The sequence below is a fragment of the Periplaneta americana genome, chromosome 7 (assembly GCF_040183065.1).
Source record: "Periplaneta americana isolate PAMFEO1 chromosome 7, P.americana_PAMFEO1_priV1, whole genome shotgun sequence".
Taxonomy (NCBI): Eukaryota; Metazoa; Arthropoda; class Insecta; order Blattodea; family Blattidae; genus Periplaneta; species Periplaneta americana.
Window position 1 is genome coordinate 137,092,305 of NC_091123.1, and position 20,801 is coordinate 137,113,105.

The 20,801-nt window shown below is 36.9% G+C and overlaps 1 protein-coding gene and 1 long non-coding RNA gene across 2 annotated transcripts in view; one reads left to right on the forward strand and one right to left on the reverse strand.

Annotated features, from left to right (window-relative positions):
• Positions 1-4,366: 4,366 nt before the first annotated feature.
• On the forward strand, positions 4,367-19,586 carry LOC138703468 (inner centromere protein A-like). Its single transcript, XM_069831347.1, has 2 exons — positions 4,367-4,974; positions 18,284-19,586. The coding sequence occupies exons 1-2, from the start codon at positions 4,497-4,499 to the stop codon at positions 19,009-19,011; spliced, it is 1,206 nt and encodes a 401-aa protein (XP_069687448.1). The 5' UTR covers positions 4,367-4,496; the 3' UTR covers positions 19,012-19,586.
• LOC138703469 (uncharacterized) overlaps positions 4,700-20,801 on the reverse strand; it is a 308,973-nt gene continuing 292,871 nt past the window's right edge. The window contains exon 3 of the long non-coding RNA XR_011333182.1: positions 4,700-4,787. This is a non-coding gene — a long non-coding RNA (uncharacterized lncRNA). The remainder of the gene's footprint in view (positions 4,788-20,801) is intronic.

A 20,801-nucleotide genomic window follows, 5' to 3' on the forward strand; every position in this document is an offset into this window, starting at 1 on the left:
TAAACTGAAGCGTTTTCATACGGCGAACCTGTTTCTTCCCCTCCAAATGGAACCAAAAAGGCCACTAAAACAATTTCCGCTTCTAGAAGTGGTTTTGACATGGTGATATATTGCAAAATATAAACTACAGTAATGTAATTAAGCTCACCGTGAAAGAAATGCACATCTCAAGTAAAATCAGATAAACTCAAGTGAATTTATACCGCGAACCTGTTTCACTCCCTCGAAATAGGCTCGTAGAAGGGTAATAAAATAATTTCCCTTTCTACAGGTGCTTCTAACATGGTGCCCTACATATACTACATTTGTTTTCACATAATGGGTCTTCACATTTGTAAAACAAAATAGTTACACACGAAATACGGTGATTTTTAAATAAAATGCATAGAAAATTAATTATATTGTGCATCTCGAAAACACGAAGTGATGGAACATTTTGCTTGTTATTTTTTAATTCAGGAGGCCGAAATTAGTAAGAATTTTTAGTTTTATGTCTGGCGCAAAATGACTGTTGACCAGTGTAATTTGTAGTAAGCCTAATTCTCTGCTCTATACTCTCACTCATTATTGATTTAATATATTATTTTTCTTTATTGTGAGTCGTGAAGTAGTCATAACATAAAAAATGACGTTTGTGCAGTACATTTTAATTTTAAGACTCTTTCAATCGTATAGATTTTTAGGAGCTTGCGTCCTTAGGAAATAATGAGCAAATGCAATAGAATTTTTCATATAGACAGTCCTCTATTATTGACGCCATTTTCTAGCCTAGGCCAGTTTTCCAATCCCACAGCCAGCAAATCAGTTGTCGCGAGCAGACAGTTTTAAGCTGTCGCGAGGCGTTGTAAAGCAAAACGTAGCGTCGCGCCGCGCCGTGCCGCGTCGCGTCTGATTCTGTGTGCACCCGGCCATAGTATTTATAATACGAAGTTGTGAATAGGCAGAATTTTTAGCAATAATGTTTGTCAACTTACATTCACTTTTTCTGAAATTAGTGAATTGTTATTTTGGATAACGGTTTGTAATACTTGATACACTATATTAAGAGCTTCTGAGAGTTGTAGTTTAGACGATTCTAAGAGGGTGATGCTTTTGTACACGATTTTAAAATTAGAATCAATGAACATAATATCTTCCAATAGTTGTTCAGAAGCAATGATTTTACAGCTGCAACAGCGGAACGGTCTGTGCTATCCAATGCATCAATTACCTCCATTATTTTTCCGTAATATTCTGCATAATAATTAACAGCATCCAACCACGTTTTCCAACGGATCAAGGCTGGCTGCGGGGGTAAGGTTATTCCAGGGACAATTGTTTGGAACAGCAACACACTCATTGTAGTATGTTTAATTGAATTCTTGTCTGCACTGAACAAATGTTAAGCTTTGGCTATTCCAACCACAGTAATGCTGAAACATGTGCTTACATATGTATACATTAGCTGTAGCTGATCTATCTATTTGGACCGGTCACAACTCTTAACATGAACTGCTTATACTACGAGACCGGGCGGTCGCTCATCTCTTCTATACTACCGTACATCGGCAACCTGATTGCATGCTGCGTGTGGCAATTCAACGAAGTCTAGTAATAACAATGACATGTGTAGGCCTATACGCCCCATATCTTCGCACAGAATACTGAGTACTCTATACTGCAAAGATCGTGCCTTAACAAAGTTGATAATTTTGACGACGTTGTGTAGTAGCCTACTTACTTTAATAACGCTGGCATTTTTTCGTTGCGAGAGCGTGTTGGTGTAGATCACAATGACTACTTGTGCAGTTTTTTTTTTGCGTTCTTGATCATGGTAACAGCGCCAGAAACAGGACCTACCATGACCTTTGCGCCATCTGTGCACACGTGAATGCAATTGTCTCTAGGTTTTCAATGAAATTTCAGTACCGCTAGTAGAGGATGGCAATGTCTTGCAGAACAAAATATCTTCATGAAAGGACCTGAAAATTCGTACCGCCCAAACGTCATTAATACAGATAACACGGCAACGTCCGTGGATTCAAGTTGCAGTGAAAATTTAATGTGACTGATACAGGAAATTAGGATATTTTTAACATCGTTTGATAGATTCTGTATTCGATTACGCACAGTGTTATTTGTTAAGGGCACACTGAGGATCAAGTTTGCAGTTTTTTCGACCACCATGGAAGAGTGAGGTTTACCAGCAAGAGCCAGTCATCACTAATCAAGTACGACGCTTCCTGTGCTTTCTCGTTATTTGTCTTTTACACGAAATAAAAATATTGTCCGAATTGCATGGAGTCATCAGTTTTTCTTTTAAAATACCTAGTCTGCAGTTTCATTTGTCAAGTCAGGATGAGTTTCGAAATGCCGTCACTAAGCTGGGCAGGGAACATAGAACTATTGGGCAAAACCTTGTTACATACAGTATCTCACACTGTGGACGTCCATCAGCAAACTCAGGGAATTCCATGTCCAATTATGAATCACAATATTTTCGTTTTTTAATTCCTTTCAGTACCTCTGCACTAGCCATCGCAGACTCTGAAGCAGGATCATGTTCAACATATTCGGAACTCAATCTCAAGGAATTCGCATTATCTTCCATTAAAGTAAGGTTACATTTGTTGTTATCCCCCGTTAACTGAGCACTGGTTTATAGCCGATGACTCTTAGGTATTACGGAGCCCGTTTTAAGTCACAGTTTCATTTCAACCAAAGTTCAGCTAACATTCTGCAATCAAATTAACATGCAGTGTATATATAGTTTTTTTGACGCAACACAATAGTCAATAGACTGTAGATTCTACGTATCACGATTAACAAACGCTGCCTGCTTGGTATATAAATTTCGAGAATCATCAAGTATTTGGCAAGCAAGAAAAATCGAGATAGTTCCAATAACGAGTAGATCTATTATTGGTGCTTCCATCTAAAAAGAAAACGCAAACTATTTTCTGGGAAAGTATTTTCACTTGATGGAAGTAGTTTGCGTTTTTCTCGCTAGAGACTAGATGGAAGCAGAAACATTGTCATCTTCATAACTGCCGGCGACGAAGTCCCTGAGATTCATTCGCGGAGCCCAGGGCTCCGCGGAGCACATTTTGGAAACCGCTGCCTTAGACTCAATGAGGGGGGCAAAGGCTAATTGGGATTTCCCGGTCTCCGATCGGGTCAAAAACCCCGATGGAACTGATATTTAACCCTTGTGGTGAATTTCGGTGAAGTCCGGAGGGCCTAATTAGTCAAATCCACTCTCCTCACCTCCACGCCGGGGCCCCCTGGGATCTTTTAAGATGCGAAAGAGAGAGTGGTGTGCGGAAAGCAATGGGAAGCTTCCGCATTTATATATATATCCCAAGAAGATAACTTATGAAAAATATGGCATGATGAGTCTTTCCCTGGTAAAAAATTCCGGACGTAAACTATCCCCCCAATCGGATGTCCGGGTGGGGGATACTGGGGAAGGACATGTCATGACGAAACGCAACGGAGAGAAGAAAAGAAGATGGACAACAATATGGACAAGAATATGGAGAAGATTGACGAGAAGATCGACGAGAAGATCGACAAGGAGACCGACTGCAGCGTGTTATATGAACACTCCACCAGGTAAGATGGCAAACTTGGAAAAGCAATGAGAGGAATCGGAATGGATGTGATGGGAATATCATGAGGTGGAAAATAGTGGTGGGTTGATTAATGATGAATAATGCTCGGAAGTTGATGAAATATCATATTTTTTTTCTCAGTCATCACAGACAATGCAGAATAAAATATAAACTCTTTTCACTTCATCACGAACCAATATAGCCTACTTTTACTTTGTGTTTATTTGAATTTTTTGGTCTTTTATTGTTTATTGGTTATTTTTTTAGGAAATATTCTACTTTTTGTTGCATTATTGCCCTTCTTTTCTTTTGAACGGACTTTTTTTACGATGTAGTCGTAGTCTACATTCCAGAATCTACTGCAGATTGCGTCACGCAGGGAGCTTGCCCCCATTCAACACAACAATACAAATACTGCAGCCGCAGTATTTCGTGTCTGCACTTACCGACTCTGTGATGCAGTGATTATCATTTTGATTATTTACACACAATTGTACAGAAAAATTTTCATATACTTTAATACCTTCAAAATTAACCAACAAGAAGTACACAAACATTGCATTGACATTAATGATCCACCTGCTATCTTTTTAAAGTACCTATGGGCCGAATTGGTAGTCAACACTTATTGTAAGGAAACCTTTATGCAGTTACTTATAATAATTTCCAATTCATAAATCTCACTGAAGTTAACACTTATTTGCAGAGAAGAGTCTATCACCTCAGTTACTAGCCCTTACAGAGAGGACAGGAAAAACGAGTGGGACAAACCGGGATGCGACATAACCATATGGCTGAACTGTACTTATTTATCCCCTTCACAGTTAGCAATCAGTGTATTACGAAGATTACAACTCAGAATTACACTACCTTTCAGCTCGACTTGAGACAACTGATAAGCCGATGATGGTAGACGGTGCCAGCCAGCCTTCGACCAGCCAGTACGCCGAGTTCGAGGACAGCGTCATGGACCTGAGGCAGAGGAAGTTGGTGAAGTTAAGAACTGATAAGCCGATGATGGTAGACGCTGACAGCCAGCCTTCGACCAGCCAGTACGCTGAGTTCCAGGACAGCGTCATGGACCTGAGGCAGAGGAAGTTGCTGAAGTTAACAACTGATAAGCCGATGATGGTAGACGCTGACAGCCAGCCTTCGACCAGCCAGTACGCCGAGTTCCAGGACAGCGTCATGGACCTGAGGCAGAGGAAGTTGCTGAAGTTAACAACTGATAAGCCGATGATGGTAGACGCTGACAGCCAGCCTTCGACCAGCCAGTACGCCGAGTGGGAGGACAGCGTCATGGAGCTGGGGCGGAGGAAGTTGGTGAAGCTAGAGGTTTATCTTCATCACTTCCTGTACGAGATAGACGGAGACTACGAAGGTACAGTAACAGTTCAAATTCTGAGCTATAGGCTAGTGGCGCTTTCAGCTATGCAGAAGCAGAATCCGTGGGATCCCAGCATAATAGTACCATTTAAAGTAAAACTTATTTTAGGCCAGTGTCCATGGCCCTTAAAATTAAAAATAATTGATTGTGATTTAGGCTACAGTCATTCCCTATACAAATGCAGATGGGAAATAGCTACACTGTAATAAAAATGGCTGATTTGTCGGCATTTCCAGCGCAAAGAATTGCGGTTCTCTGCATATCTACGGACTCTGTGGACAAGTTCAGAAGACTTTAATTCGTATTGGTAGTGAATAGAACATTTATCCAGTGGTATCATTCAGCCAGTTCGCACCAGTGCAGTCACCCGATTCACTTGTTGAATTTGTCGCAGTTCGTAGAACCTGTTCTTAAATTTTGAAGATAAAACAAATTAAGTTGACAGAAAGGAAGAACATGAATTTAACATTCTAACATTTAATTCTCTAACTTTTTAATACGACAGTAAACATAATCATATCACATTATTAAATCTTTGCTTCTTAATCAAGTGTACAGCCAGTCACAACAGATATAGCAAGAAAAACAATTCAAAATTGAAGTTTAGAGAATCCTGCATTTTGAAGCTTTAAGTTGCTGTGAAAAATCAGAGGATTCTTAATCCAAATTCAAATCATGTTTAATATATGTTGTAAGTTTCCAAATTGGATGTTTCACAGCAACATGAAGCTTTAAACTTCAGTTTTCTCAAAAGTTTTAATTTTGAGTTGTTTCCCTTCAGAACTGGCCCGTCGATATTATGTTTGCAGGCCGATCTGCAATTACTTTGGCAGTCTCATATCGATACCCCTTTTCTTTTAAGTGCTAACACCGCATACACAAAATTGAGCCATAGTTTATTATTCCAAAATATTATTTAAAGAAGTAAATAGACTTTCAACTGCAAAATATACTATTAAGCACATTAATAAGATACTTCGTTTTCCTCTTTTAATACCCATACAATTTGTTATTCCATTTTTAATGGAACATATTTTTATCCATTAAAAGTATTGAACATTCAGAATGATTTATGGCTGCTGAGTCGGTAGTAGTCAGTATCATTTAAGTTGCGCTTATGTTTGAATCTAAATCCCACACAGAAATCGGGATAATGCAATGAAACGTGAAAGAATTCAATCGAGGATCCTCCATCTTACCATGTAAGAAATGTTTTCATCAGGAAGACTGTTGATGGTCATGTTTCAACCGAGCTATCCCTGGTGAGAGAACAACAGGATCCAGTGTGCAACTGATCGCCTGCCAACAATCTGTATCTCCTGGGAGAATACTAAATCTGCCAGAGATGCATGATACCGAATCTATCGCAGTTCAACTAGAAACAATAAGATTAAAAACGCAAAATACATTCGAAACCCTCATTCAAGTACTTAGTTAGGTGAAGATTCTAGATTTAGAATCTGACATAAAAGGTCTAAAATAGAGAACTCTGTATTTAAAATGAAATGTGTTTGCTAATAGGTAACAGGGCTCTTCCAATGCCTTGACATGATATTGTGGTACAAAAAACTGCACTTTCAAAAATTAAAATTCCCACAAGGCTAATATCATGCATAAGTGTTTAAAACAAGCACAACCATTTCACTCCTGGACAGAGAGGTATATAATTTGTAACACAGGAAAAGAAAGAAGGGAAAACAACTTTTGAAGGAGTTGGGAACTCCTGGCGGTGTTTGGGTAAAAGTTGAAGAAGAAACGGCTTCTGCTCATCTTTCATTGTACCGTACTTGTTAAATTAACTTGATGTAACAGTATGTTGTACAAATATGTGTGCAGATTCATCTTCAGATAGTACAGGATTTCCTTTAGCTCCTTATGTGGAGCACAGGGCTACAACAAACAAGCGCCACTTTGTCCTGTTCCTGATGGGGGCGTTTTGAGATAATTCAAATAATATGTCGGTGTGAACAGACATTCAAAGCTCTGTGCAGGCATAGAACAGCACTCCACCAACGCTGGCGCATTTCCAGGAAACATCAGTTGTTTCTGAGTAAGGAACACGCCTGTCTACCTTGTACATATAAACGCGTGTATTTCCTGCTTATGTTGTTTTTATTTAATTTCTGTATATAATATATAGTTTGGTTTCAGGCGTAATAGATAAACTATTGATCAGATGTTTTGTATTCGACAGATAATGGAGAAAAAATGGGAGTATAAGGGTACAGTGCATCAGTTTTCATAGATTTCAAAAAGGCATATGACTCGGTTAAGAGAGAAGTTTTATATGATATTCTTATTGAATTTGGTATTCCCAAGAAACTAGTTCGGTTAATTAAAATGTGTCTCAGTGAAACTTACAGCAGAGTCCGTATAGGTCAGTTTCTGTCAGAAGCGTTTCCAATTCACTGTGGGCTAAAGCAAGGAGATCCACTATCACCTTTACTTTTTAATTTTGCTCTAGAGTATGCCATTGGGAGAGTCCAGGATAGCAGAGAGGGTTTGGAATTGAACGGGTTACATCAGCTGCTTGTCTATGCGGATGACTTGAATATGTTAGGAGAAAATCCACAAACGATTAGGGAAAATAATGGGAATTTTACTTGAAGTAAGTAAAGAGATATGTAGGTTTGGAAGTAAATCCCGAAAAGACAAAGTATATGATTATGTCTCATGACGAGATTATTGTACGAAATGGAAATATAAAAATTGGAAATTTATCTTTTGAAGAGATGGAAAAATTCAAATACCTAGGATATAAATGATACTCGGGAGGAAATTAAACACAGAATAAATATGGGAAATTGCAGCTATTATTCGGTTGAGAAGCTTTTGTCATCCAGTCTGCTGTCAAAAATCTTAAAGTTAGAATGTATAAAACAGTTATATTATCGGTTGTTCTTTATGGTTGTGAAATTTGGACTCTCACTTTGACAGAGGAATATAGGTTAAGGGTGTTTGAGAATAAGGTGCTTAGGAAAACATTTGGGGCTAAGAGGGATGAAGTTACAGGAGAATGGAAAAAGTTACACAAGACAGAACTGCACGCATTGTATTCTTCACCTGACATAATTAGGAACATTAAATCCAGACGTTTGAGATGGGCAGGACGTGTAAGCACTTATGGGCGAATCCAGAAATGCATATAGAGTGTTAGTTGGGAGGCCGGAGGGAAAAGGACCTCTTTGGGAGGCCGACACGTAGATGGGAGGATAATATTAAAATGGATTTGAGGGAGGTGGGATATGATGATAGAGACTGGATTAATCTTGCTCAGGATAGGGAGCAATGGCGGGCTTATGCGAGGGCGGCAGTGAACCTCCTTAAAAGCCAGTAAGTAGTATATAGTATATTGCTATTTGTGTATATAATAGTACAATAGGTATGATAATGTATGTGATATGATGTTTCTGTAGCGAGGCTCAGCGCACAGATGAAGTGTCAGAAGGCTACTCCTCCTTCGTGACGCTAATCAGCATTTTAAACTATGCACATAATTTTGTTATGGAAGTACATGTTGGATTGCAGTTTTCCTTTATTTGTAGCTGCTTATTATTACGTCATTCAATATTTTTAAATTTGCGGTCCTTAGCGGAGAGAACCGATTGTTAAAAAATTAGAGTGACACCACTGGATATATAAACAGATCTGCACGTGCGATTGCTGGAGTTGCGATGTGTTAACCTTATGACCAGAGACTTGAACGCTGACTACGAAGCTGCTGAACAAGCATGTCCATAAGCGAATGTGTTACGGTCTTACTAATAAACTGTGTATAGTTTTTATACGAGACTTATGCAGAGTTGAGACAGAAAACGTTACTAATAAACCACGCATAAGCGATGGATGTATAAACAGTTTGTAGCTATACAATGGGAATTGCTTTGCAGTAGTTATATACACGAAACCCTTTGTTTAAGCGTTGTATATAGAAAAAAATGGCTGCCCTCTAACAGCTGTTCGTATCGATTGTCATTTTATGATGATGGCTGCTTGTAACCACAGAAGAACAAACCAAAGACCATAGAATAATTGGAGTAATATCGCTGTAGCTTGTACTCTTTGACCAAAATATAGTGTGGTAATCGATTAGAGCCAGTTGTACTATCGATATTTAACACGCCACACTAGAGCGCTCTATCGGATGCAATAGAGAACCTCAGATATTCTACTATCTTTCGTAACGAAGTAATGACGAAACTATGACGTAGCTGTGTAACAGTTATACTGTTATATAAGACATATGTAGTGATTATTAGTAAGGAATTTACACACGACGTATAAACGAGCTACTTATTGTATAAGTAAAAGACAGTTAAACGTCTGTATAGAGTTTTTATTAGTAAGACCGTTAATATTTTAATTTCAAATAATCATAATACCACAGTCTACTATATACAGTCGCGAAGCTTGAGGTGATTTTTTGCAAATCTCGTGATAAAGCGCTCCAAGCGGTTAGCAACTAGAAACAATAGACTGTCCACGGTCGACTTTGGACTGTGTCGTATTTCCATCGAGTGCTAGCTCGTTGCGTATTTCACATTGATGCTTGTGAAATGTTCGTTATTGGTTGTAATGATAATGTTAATGGCTAAAATACAATAATTGGAATAATAATATTTTACTAGAGACGTAGAAAAATTAAGTTTGTTTTAATGAAAATTGATCACGTTTTATTTTCAATTCTGGTGGGATTATTATTGCTTAGGCCTACTTTTTTTTTCAAAGGATGTGTTTTTAATTATAGCTGTTAATTTTGTTGTAATTTTTATTTGTTACTTTACTAGAGACGTAGAAAAAGCCTGTTACAATAAAATTTATTGATCACGTTTTATTTCCAATTCTGGTGCGATTATTATTGCTTAACCTCATCCCACTTTGTTAACTACGTAAGCCTACACTACAAGTACCGGTATACGTAAGTGACTCCATTAATTCATATTTCCATTATTATTGTTGTAAAGGGAAATGAAAATTAATATTTATTGGTTTCATAGTTAATTATCGCTATAATCTTGAATGACTGAAGCGATTATAGTAAATTTCAGTTCGTTTTGCACAAACAAAAATAATATTAACCTATTTCTTGCAGGTATCGAGTTTATGGTGGAATTTAATATACTTCATTAAAATAATAAATTAACTTTATGCATTTAATATTTCAATAATGGAAGGAAGGTGTTAATTTTTCCAAAAGAACACAACGAAAGTGTAACATATTTTGTCGTCTACTAGGAGAGAGATCTGCGATGAAGATACGATAGTAGCGATCCTAGTGGTGGGCAACTACCCATGTTTGCATTTTTACTACATATTGAGCTTCGCGACTGTATATAGTAGACTGTGATAATACATTCTTATTACAATGCGTCTTCGTCATCACGCCCGTGACCGATCGAGCGCCCGGTGGGGGGGGGGAGACCGCGATTCTGCCGCTTGCCAGTCGGTCGTCGCGACGTGATGGCGAAGATGCGCTGTATTAAGAATTTTATACAATATAAGGTCACTAGCCTATACAATGCAGAAAGAGAGAAGAGCTGACTGTATTTAGAAATAGGCCTATGTAGATAAATTAACACGGAACAACCTCAAGTGAAGCATTCATATCTTGAAATAATGTTACTTAATTTTCAGTCTATTCACAACCCCCTAGTTAGTTTCTTCTCACTTTGTATGGGAGGTAACTTGGGCATGGAGTGCTACATCTTTGACCCCAAACACCTTCATTGCATCTCCAAAACATGACGGCCTTCCCTCAGACTTTTCACCACTTAAGTGTAGGAACGAGCAAGGGATAAATTCTTAGCTTAGTTGCCAATTCTTGAAGTCATTGATTGTCATATTATTTCATTTCTGGCACGCGCCTGAAAGTTGAGGAGAAGATGAGAGTTTATGACGATTTACCAATTCCAGGAAGAAAGTTCGTCATGTTTTGGAACAAATCATATCCTACATACTATATAAAAAGCGTCACGTCCAATACAGCGCCCCGAAATTTTCGCATGATTTACTTTGTGTGAATACTGGATGAAAGAGTTAGTGACAAAACTTTGTCCGAAAGACTTACAATTGCACAACTGAATAACACTGCACAGCACAGAATAGAATGTCTTAATAGTCTATTATAGTGTAACGTTTATTGTTATAATTGTAACTAACACACAATAAAATTACAAGACATGGATAAGCGATAAATAAAACTGATGGTGATTTGCAAGAACGTATTTTTTCCTTCGTTAGCCGCTAACGGATCAATAAGTTCGAAAGACGCGTTGCAAGAAATATCTTTAGTGTTATTGGTCCGTTAAAGGATTCACTAACTTAGAGATCTGATTTCCCTCCAATAATAATATTTATTCCTCCGTTAGACAGCAATCTTACGTCGAGTAGTTTATATATTTTGATTACTCATAATGTTACTTGTATGAGATTCAGGCATGCGATATTTTGTATAGTAGGTCCTATATACACGATATTAAAATAATATTGCATAACGATAGCTAAAAAGTGATACCTCGTATCTGTACATTTGCAGGTAAATAAAAAAACTATTTTAGAAATTAATTTCTTAAAATAGACAAACTTCTTCTACAGGGTGTTATAATAACATTTACAACGTTTCAGGGATGATAGAGGAGGTAAAAACAAACATCTGTTTTAAGTGACTATTACACTCTTACTACGTCATACTACTTTTGACCAATAAAACGGTACAAAAGGACGTATTTCAACCTATCATGGCTGCTTATCTCACAATTTTATCGCGTCCCTAGCATTTGTTTAATTTTATCGCGTCCCTAGCATTTGTTTCTTTGTTTGCCAACATTTGAAACTGCGTTGGTCTGGACGTAAAATATATATATATATATATATATATATATATATATATATATATACAATTACAAACCACTCCAGTTGATGCACAGCAGTTTCAAATATGACTCGCATTGGCATTCAAGAACAAGAATTAATCAAAATCACTGATCATACCTATGCATCTTCTGAAATCCGATTTACAAATAAATGAAGAGCACCATTCGGAAATCCTGAATAAGTTGAATACACCATGTAGGCCTAAATCAACGAGTTCCACTTCTATTACGCACACGTCCAATATAACATCAATTGAACCAGCAACCACATTCAAATTTGAAAATTGTACATTCAATAATTATTCCTTTTAAAATTACTCATTCGGAAATCCTGAATAAGTTGAATACACCATGTAGGCCTAAATCAACGAGTTCCACTTCTATTACGCACACGTCCAATATAACATCAATTGAACCACCAACCACATTCAAATTTGAAAATTGTACATTCAATAATTATACCTTTTAAAATTATTCACGTTTATTTTTTATGTCATCGTCGTTAATTAAAACTTTTCTAACACTTGTGTATATTAGTTAGGTTATGTTATAGCTTCTGCTATATGATATTATAGATAGTCACGTATCAGAGATTGTTTAATATTAAGATTTATTGAAAATCATCTGTCAAGTGACGATTACTGGGATTCGGATAATTGACGTGGAATGTTACATTTTAATAGAAATGAAACTGAATCAACAAAGCCTTCTTGCCATCGTGTATAATAGATCGAGAACTTTTCGACGAGAAGGCATTGCTCACTACTGCCATCTAGCATGCATCTAGCGTAATATTTGTAATGTTGAGATGGTACAATAATACATTTGAAGACAGTTGTATTTTCGTAAGTCAATTAATATTTTATTGTATTGGAGTACTTCGTTACTTCTAATCTTTATATACTTTCTTCTAATCGTGTAATAGTCAATTAAATCCCACTCGAGTTTTGATTTTCTCTAGATAAATCAAAACGTCTAGTGAGATTACTGTTGACAAAACTTTAGCAGATGCGCTCTTTTGCCCCTATATGTCCTGAAGGAATAGATGACTTGACTTCCGTCACAAAACACACACTGGTTAGTTCTGTTTGTGCACGACCACCTTGTATGGCCTTGTCTGTTGCCTAACAGTCTCCATGCTGATAATTATTTTGTTTTTCTACGCGACGTCCTACCAAAACTTTTAGAAAATATCCCATTGAACATCAGAGAACGAATATGGTTTCAGCATGACGGTGCCCCTCCACACTTTCATCGTCGTATCAGGAAATATCTAAATGCTACATTCCCCAATCGTTGGTTTGGCAGGTGTGGGCCGATACCGTGGCCACCTCGATCACCGGACCTAACTCCACTGGATTTCTTTTTGTGGAGGGACGTGAAATGTTTTGTGTATGAGACACCGATCGATTCGGCAGAAGACTTAGTTGCTCGCGTTGTTGAAGCTGCACATGTTATTAGAAACAATGTTGGTCTTTTTGAGCGTTGCAGACACTCCATAGTACGAAGGTACCAGTTTTGCAATGCCTTCAATGAACGGCAGTTTGAACACCACCTCTAAAACGACAATTGGTGTTGTTCTTTATGGGTTATACTAACACTAACGCACACAATAAACGGCGCATGAGCCAAAGTTTTGTCACTTACAAAAGATATTTACTTTTACCTCCTCTATTACCCCTGAAACGTTGTAAACGTTATTTTTTAACGCCCTGTATATGTTTCTGCTTTGGAAGATCTTCTATTCGATAACAAAATATTACAAGTACACAAGTCGTACACTGTCCAATTTTGTGAACAATAATAATATAGTTACTCTAAATAATGATAATAATAATAATAATAGTAATAATAATAATGTAGTTAAACTGAATTGACATTTTTGTATATAGAGATATCTCTTCTTAGCATCCATATACGGTAATTCGATGTCTCAATTATTTATTTGTTTATTTAATTATTTACTGATTTATTTATTTACTTATTTATTTATTTATTTATTTATTCATTAATTCTTGTAATAGCAAAGTTATTATTTATGTCTTTATTACAGACTCTAGTTCATCGTTTAACGACAACGTTATGTGCTCTGTAGGCTGTCTTCTATTTTCTGTAACATTAATGTACTCGTGCGCTATTTTTAATAACAAATAGGCATATTTATCTTCCTCACCAAAACTTCTGCTCCTGATTCCTTTCTGGTTCGTATTAGTCTATATTTATTGCAAATTTTGACAACAATAAAAGCTAGAATGCTTCAAATCAGTGTAGCAGCCGATGTTCGCTTTTCATTCATTCACGTACTATTGCGTCACTTGTGAAATCCAAAGATGCTTGGTTAGCGATCCAATAACAAGTGGACCGTTAAATTCCTCTTCTGCAACTCGACATTCCACAACCTTAAAGGTCCACTAACTAATAGAGTCAGGGTTGTCAGATTGGGCTACAAGTAGCCAATTGGGCTACTTAAAATTTTAATTGGCTATTGATTTTTACCATTGGGCTATTTGCGACTGTTTGGGCTACTCAAAAATTTTCGGGGCTATTTTTGGGCTATTTTTTTCTGATTTGAATTTGGGGAAAATTAATAATAATAGATGTAGTAACAGTCTTCCTCTCCGTGAAAGAACCTGTTACAGCTTTATTCCACCACCACCACCTTAACCACGACAAACGACGTACCTATGCGAAATATATAGACGAGATGGTGGAAATGTGGGCTAGGAGTGGTAATATGGGCTACCTCGTTTTTTACTATATATGATCTTGTTACCTAGCGAAAAAGCTGTAAAAGTACATCTCATGTCCGTCAGTCTGCGTGCACAAAAAGACAAACCAGTTGCCTTTATGGTGTGGATGTGGTGTGTTCTTTGTGTTTTTCATCAATTTCAAAGTTTTTGCAGGTATGTAGTTTCAATTTTATTAAAAGAAATATATTTCGTGTTTATAAATCACATTTGACGTGTTGCACTGATTAAGACTAGTTCTATCACATGGCATAAGAGTAATATTTATTTAGAACAACAATTGCCATACATAATCTTAGAAACCTTCATGAGTCGATGTTGCCAATATGGGCTACCGCTATGTCAAATATGCGATAGGTAGCCCATATTAGCAGCACATTGGCATGTCGTGTATTTTGCTATCATGTTTTGTGTTATTTGTTACAGAATATTGCCATTCATGTGACACGGTTTTCCTATTTATGTTTCTTTGTTTTTTTACAATTTTATTTTCAAAATTTTGTGGTAGCTCATATTTAGACCCCCACTACCTGTAGATGACCAGTTCGTATTTCTTTGAAAAAGTAATTATATGTAGGCCTAAGTATCTATTGCAACTATTGACCTTTAAGACTGGAAAAATTGTATCTGAATAATTACTTTGTATATCGATAAAGATTTCTAAGCAATATGCTACACCATTTTTCATTATTATGAGGAAAACAAAATGGTAGCCCATATTTCCACCTTCTCCTCTATTTATTGTACATGTCACATGACCAATCCAGTGTAAGGGGATTTTCTCGTTTTACCATGACCAGTGCCAGCAGAAATGCAGTGGCGAAGTGCAGCCTGCAGGCACATAATAATCAGTAGCTGTTTTTCCTCCAATTCAAGCGTTAGTATTTTTGTGAATGCCGTTGTAGTTTATTACAATAATCTTAAATTAGGAACTAGGATCTGTTGTAAAAGTGATATTCAGTTTTTAAGTTATATCAGAGAATTAATTTTTTTACTTTTTGTATCCTAATTATAATGTAGGCTAATTATTCAATTCTGAATCCTATAGTGAAATAATTTTAAGAGAACTTTGTTTGTTATAGATGTGATATACAGTAACATTTTTAAATTGTGATAGTGAATAACTTTTTTATACATTTATTTTGTTTTGTGATTATACTGAAAATGGAAATATTTATTATTTCGTTCTGTAATTGCTGAAAATAGGAAAGTGGGAGAAGTAACTTATACCAAAACGTTTAATAGCCAATGGTTAAATGATACTTCATTCTCAAACTGGCTTCAGGATGTGAAAGACGACAGCAATAAAGCAGATTGTAAGTTTATAAAGTTCAAATTAGTGCTCATAAAGGAGACTTGAAAAAAAAAAAAAAACATTCCGGTTCAGTTAAATATATATAATCCGCGAAATATAAATTTGCCATTTATATTGGGCTACTTTTTCTGAATTTTGGCTACTTTTCCACCGAGCTTTCGCTACTTTTAGTTATACCAATCTGGCAACCCTGAATAGAGGAATACATTATTTATAGGTCTGTTTTCTTGCAACACAGCATGAATGACTTAGCTCAGTCGGTAGTGTTTGAGACTCGTATTCGGAAAGTTCCGGGTTCAAACCCCGTGATCAACCAATCTGATTGGAGTTTTTCATGGTTTTCCTCAGTCATGAAGGCACATGCAGGATTGGAAATTTACATATTATGATTCATGACCCCCTTAATCACTAATATCATAAAAATTAAAACAAAATGTAAATCAGTTACATGAACATAAGTCATATGACAATAAAAACAGAGTCAGAGCAAAAGTCCACGACCTAAAAATAAACCCAAAGATTCTACACACGTGATACGACAACAGATGTTAAAGTGCGTATAGATAAAATCACAAAAAATGCCAACTGAGAATAAGTGAAACAGAGAAAAGCAGGTTATGGGATTTTTAAGTCAGGTATGTCAGATTTAATTCCAGTTAAAATTAACAACAGGATCTCAGAATGGCACGAACTTAACAGGAATAAAACAAGAATGCGGTCTCTCTCGACTGTTTATAATGCACCTGAATAAAATTCTTCAGAAATGGACACAAAAGCGACATGGTCAGTTGCAGATAAACAGAAATTTAAAAATAGGTTCACTGATATTTGCAGTTGACCTAGTTTTAATAGAATGTACAGAAAATGATCTACCATACTCTGTACGTAATTTAAATATCATTGCAAAAAATATAAAATTGAAATAAATACATAAAAAGGTAGTTACTGCCATCTGAGGAAATACCGTCCCTAAAAAATATGTTTAGAAGGCAAAATTTTAGGAAAAGTTAATGATTTTACATAATTATCTTGGTTACAAATTAATATTTGATAATGGTTTGGATATAATGAGCAAAACTGTAAAATACTCCAAAACTTTGGAAATAAAAGAGGGGTAATGAAACCTTTCCTGCCAAGAGAAGTACTAGAATAGATCTTTAACAAATCTTGTACTCTGTTATGGTAATGAGGCATAGACATTAAGGCGGATGGATGAAAGCAGAATAACAGCTAATGAAATGAGATTTATGCGAAGAACAGCATGATATAAAAATGGGACCATAAACGCAACGACAAAGTAATGGAAGAACTGAGTCTGGAATCAGTACTCTATTTCATACAGAAATATCAGAACTGGATGAACCATTTGCAATGTATGAGATCCCACAGAATCCCAAAAGCTATACTTCACTATCAACCCCATGAGAAGAGATCTCTGGGACGTCCCAAAAAGAGCTAGGGAGAAATTCCTCTTTATTATGACCTAATACTTGTATGGATGATGACAAAATGATGAAGTCAGGTAGATAGAGGTGTTTGGGTATGCTTCTTCTTGTACAATAGCACAATGGAACAAAAAGATGGTGTTTTGCTTTCTCCACACCCACACTGCATATCCAAGGAATTTACGGCCATCAAGTACAGTTAAGATAACAAAAAAAATTATGTTGACAAACAATTTAGAATATTGAATTTGAATAATTTCAAGTAAAAAATTGTTCCGGGGCCAGGTATCCATCCAGGAACCTCTGGCTGAACGCACCAGTGCTCTACCGATTGAACTACCCAGGAACTCCACCCGACATCGTCTCAATTTTTTTCCTTATATCCACATAACTCTAGTGGGATGACGAGATGCCAGAGACCCACATCGAGTGCACGCAAACTCTGTGCGACTTGAAATTGAGGTTTTCTGTTAACGTACCTACAGTAACGTATATATTATGCAAGTCTAGTTTTCAGGTAAAATATTCAATTCCCGGGATCGATGCCCGGAATCGGAACAATTTTTCCCTTGAAATTATTCAAGTCTGCTTCACATTGAGCTTTACCTGAAAAACTAGATTTGCAACACAGAATATTATTGTTTTTACAAAATATGATAACTTGGGGCTTTTTACCACAAAATACTAAAAATATGCTACATTGTAAGCTCAATAGTCTTTTATATACAGGAAAGCCTGAAATATGCAAAACTATGTACAATTAATATTCATTACATTCGTTCAAAACCTGTGCAAATGATTTTGTATGACTTTCACATAGACAGTAAAAATAGGCAGTTGTATACGAATTCTCACTCTATTAATATGCCATTCACGGATAATGCCACATGCTTATAAAGTTCTTGTTCATTCTGCTTGTTGCAGAAGTGGTGGAAATCCTCGATCGCTTTTCACTAGAGAAGTTAGAGAGTGTATTCATACCTCCCACGCCAGTTCCCCATGCCAGATCCCTTTCCAGCTCCTCTGCCAGCTCCCAAGACTCCTATTCCAGCTCTACCAGCACCCCTGCCACTTCACGTTTCTCTGCTAACTCCCATTCCACATCGTCATTGGAGCATCTTTCAGCAGCAGCAGCAGCAGAAGAAGAAGAAGAAGAAGAAGAAGAAGAAGAAAGAAGAAGAAGAAAAAAGAAGAGGAAGAGGAGGAAGAAGAGGAGGAGGAAGAAGAAGATGGAAGAAGAAGAGGAGGAAGAAGAAGAGGAGGAGGAAGATGAAGAGGAGGAAGATGAAGAGGAGGAAGATGAAGAGGAGGAAGATGAAGAAGAGGATGAAGAAGAGGATAATGAAGAAGAAGAGGAGGAGGAGGAAGAAGAAGAGGAGGAGGAAGAAGAGGAGGAGGAGGAAGAAGAGGAGGAGGAGGAAGAAGAGGAGGAGGAGGAGGAAGAAAAAGAAAAAGAAGAGGAGGAAGAAAAAGAAGAAGAAAAAGAAAAAGAAGAAAAAGAAAATGAAAAAGAAAAAGAAGAAAATGAAAAAGAAAAAGAAGCAGAAAAAGAAGAAAAAGAAGAAGAGGAGGAGAGAAGAATGAAGAGTTGCTGCTGCCCCTGTGTAAGATATGTATATCGTCGGCTTCGTAGTCTTTTTAGGCGCAAGTAGTTATAAATTTTACGTTTAAGAGCCATTTTCAGACAGATCGCTCTCGGAGTGTTTCTATGTTTTCCTCATTACTAGAGGGTGGAACCGGGATACTTTAGCAATCAATGTACGCAAGCATTGACTATAGCTTTAACACACTCGGTACTGTGCACACACTGCGGACATAAACAAAAGTACTACAGTCTGGTTATGATTGAAAATAAAGTACATGAATACAAAGCTTATACATGCAAGGTTCCGTCTTCTTCGGTTTCGTTGCCGGCATTACAATGAACAACAAAATACAACCGAAGATTTGCTAACTGAAACGTCCAGCGGGGATTACTCGAACAGTTTTTATATTCTGAGAACGACCGTTCAGCATCACAATAGTGAATGCAAATAATACGACTGGTGTTTCGACATTGCACTTGCACACGTTACCAAATACAGTAGAGCGTCTCGTTTAGGCACAGTGAAACGTAAAGAAAGTGCAGGTAACGTGTGGGAGTGGACGAGCCGTACGATAAACATGAGGGATGCACAATGTTTTAGTTACAACATTTATTGCGGAGCATTAATTGAAATTATATTTTCCAAAAACACACAAAACAAAAGAACACAAATTGCATAACTTTATCGTACACACATTTTAACAAACAAGCAATTGTAATGTTGAAATAATTCAATATAACAAATCAAATTTTGCTACTTATATGACGTTGCTTTCAAGCAGCATTTTTACGGTCATAAATTTCATTCTTTGTTTGACTAACATAATATCACCGTCTTCTGCGGCCGAATTAACAAAACTACAGTATATTGGTCTATTTCCTAAACAAAATAATTATCCCTTCTCAAAGTTCAATTTATTCAGATACAGTATTGAAGACGGTGATACTACGTTAGTCATACAGAGAATGAAATTCATGACCGTAAACATGCTGCTTGAAAACAACATCATATAGACTAAGTAGCAAAATTTGATTTGTTACATTGAATTATTTCAACATTTCAATTCCTTGTTTGTTAAAATGTGTATATAATAACGTTATGCAATTTGTGTTCTTTTATTCCATGTGTTTTTGGAAAATATATGAATTAATGTTAATGAATATAATTAATTGTAACTAAAACCTTGTGCATCCCTCGTGTTTATCGTACGGCTCGACCCCCTCCACACGTTACCTGTACTTTGTTTACGTTTTCACTGTGCCTTAACGAGACGCTCTACTGTACACGTAAACACTGTGACGAACAACCTCGGCACTAACGTCAGACAACTGTTCACTACGACTGCGCACAGTACTCTGCTGGCCTAGGTTCGGTTCATACAGCGCGCAACGGTACGGCTGACAGGTAATTTTGCGTTCTTAACAAAATGTACCTACGAGAGTAACGTCACATGTCTAAGCTCCGTTGTGCATCAACCTACTGCCGCCGTAAAGGTATCCCAAGCCCGCTGTCTACTCATTACTTGTTCGTAGCTGAACAATTCTGTTACAAACCTTCATTTTGTTTGGCTGCCTTTTATTATGAATTAATCATATTTTTATGGGAAAGCAACATGAAAGTGGTGTACGTTTTTTTTGGTCTTATCTTTTTCACACTTCCATGCCAAGAAATCTCTTTTCCTCTTGTTACCACTAGAGTGCACTGACATTAATGTGTGAATGGCAACAGACTTACTGTAGTCTAAACTCTAGCATTTGCTTTGTTTTCTTGAATGTAGTTAGTAATTACGGCCGATATAACTGATTCTGTGAGAATATCAATTATTGCGTTCCGGAAGGAGACGGAGATGAGAGTCA

Coding starts and splice junctions, on each gene's coding strand:
- LOC138703468 (XM_069831347.1), top strand. CDS start 4,497: ATGATGGTAGACGGTGCCAGCCAGCCTTCGACCAGCCAGTACGCCGAG. Junction 4,975..18,283: donor GATAGACGGAGACTACGAAG/GTACAGTAACAG, acceptor TGCTTGTTGCAG/AAGTGGTGGAAATCCTCGAT.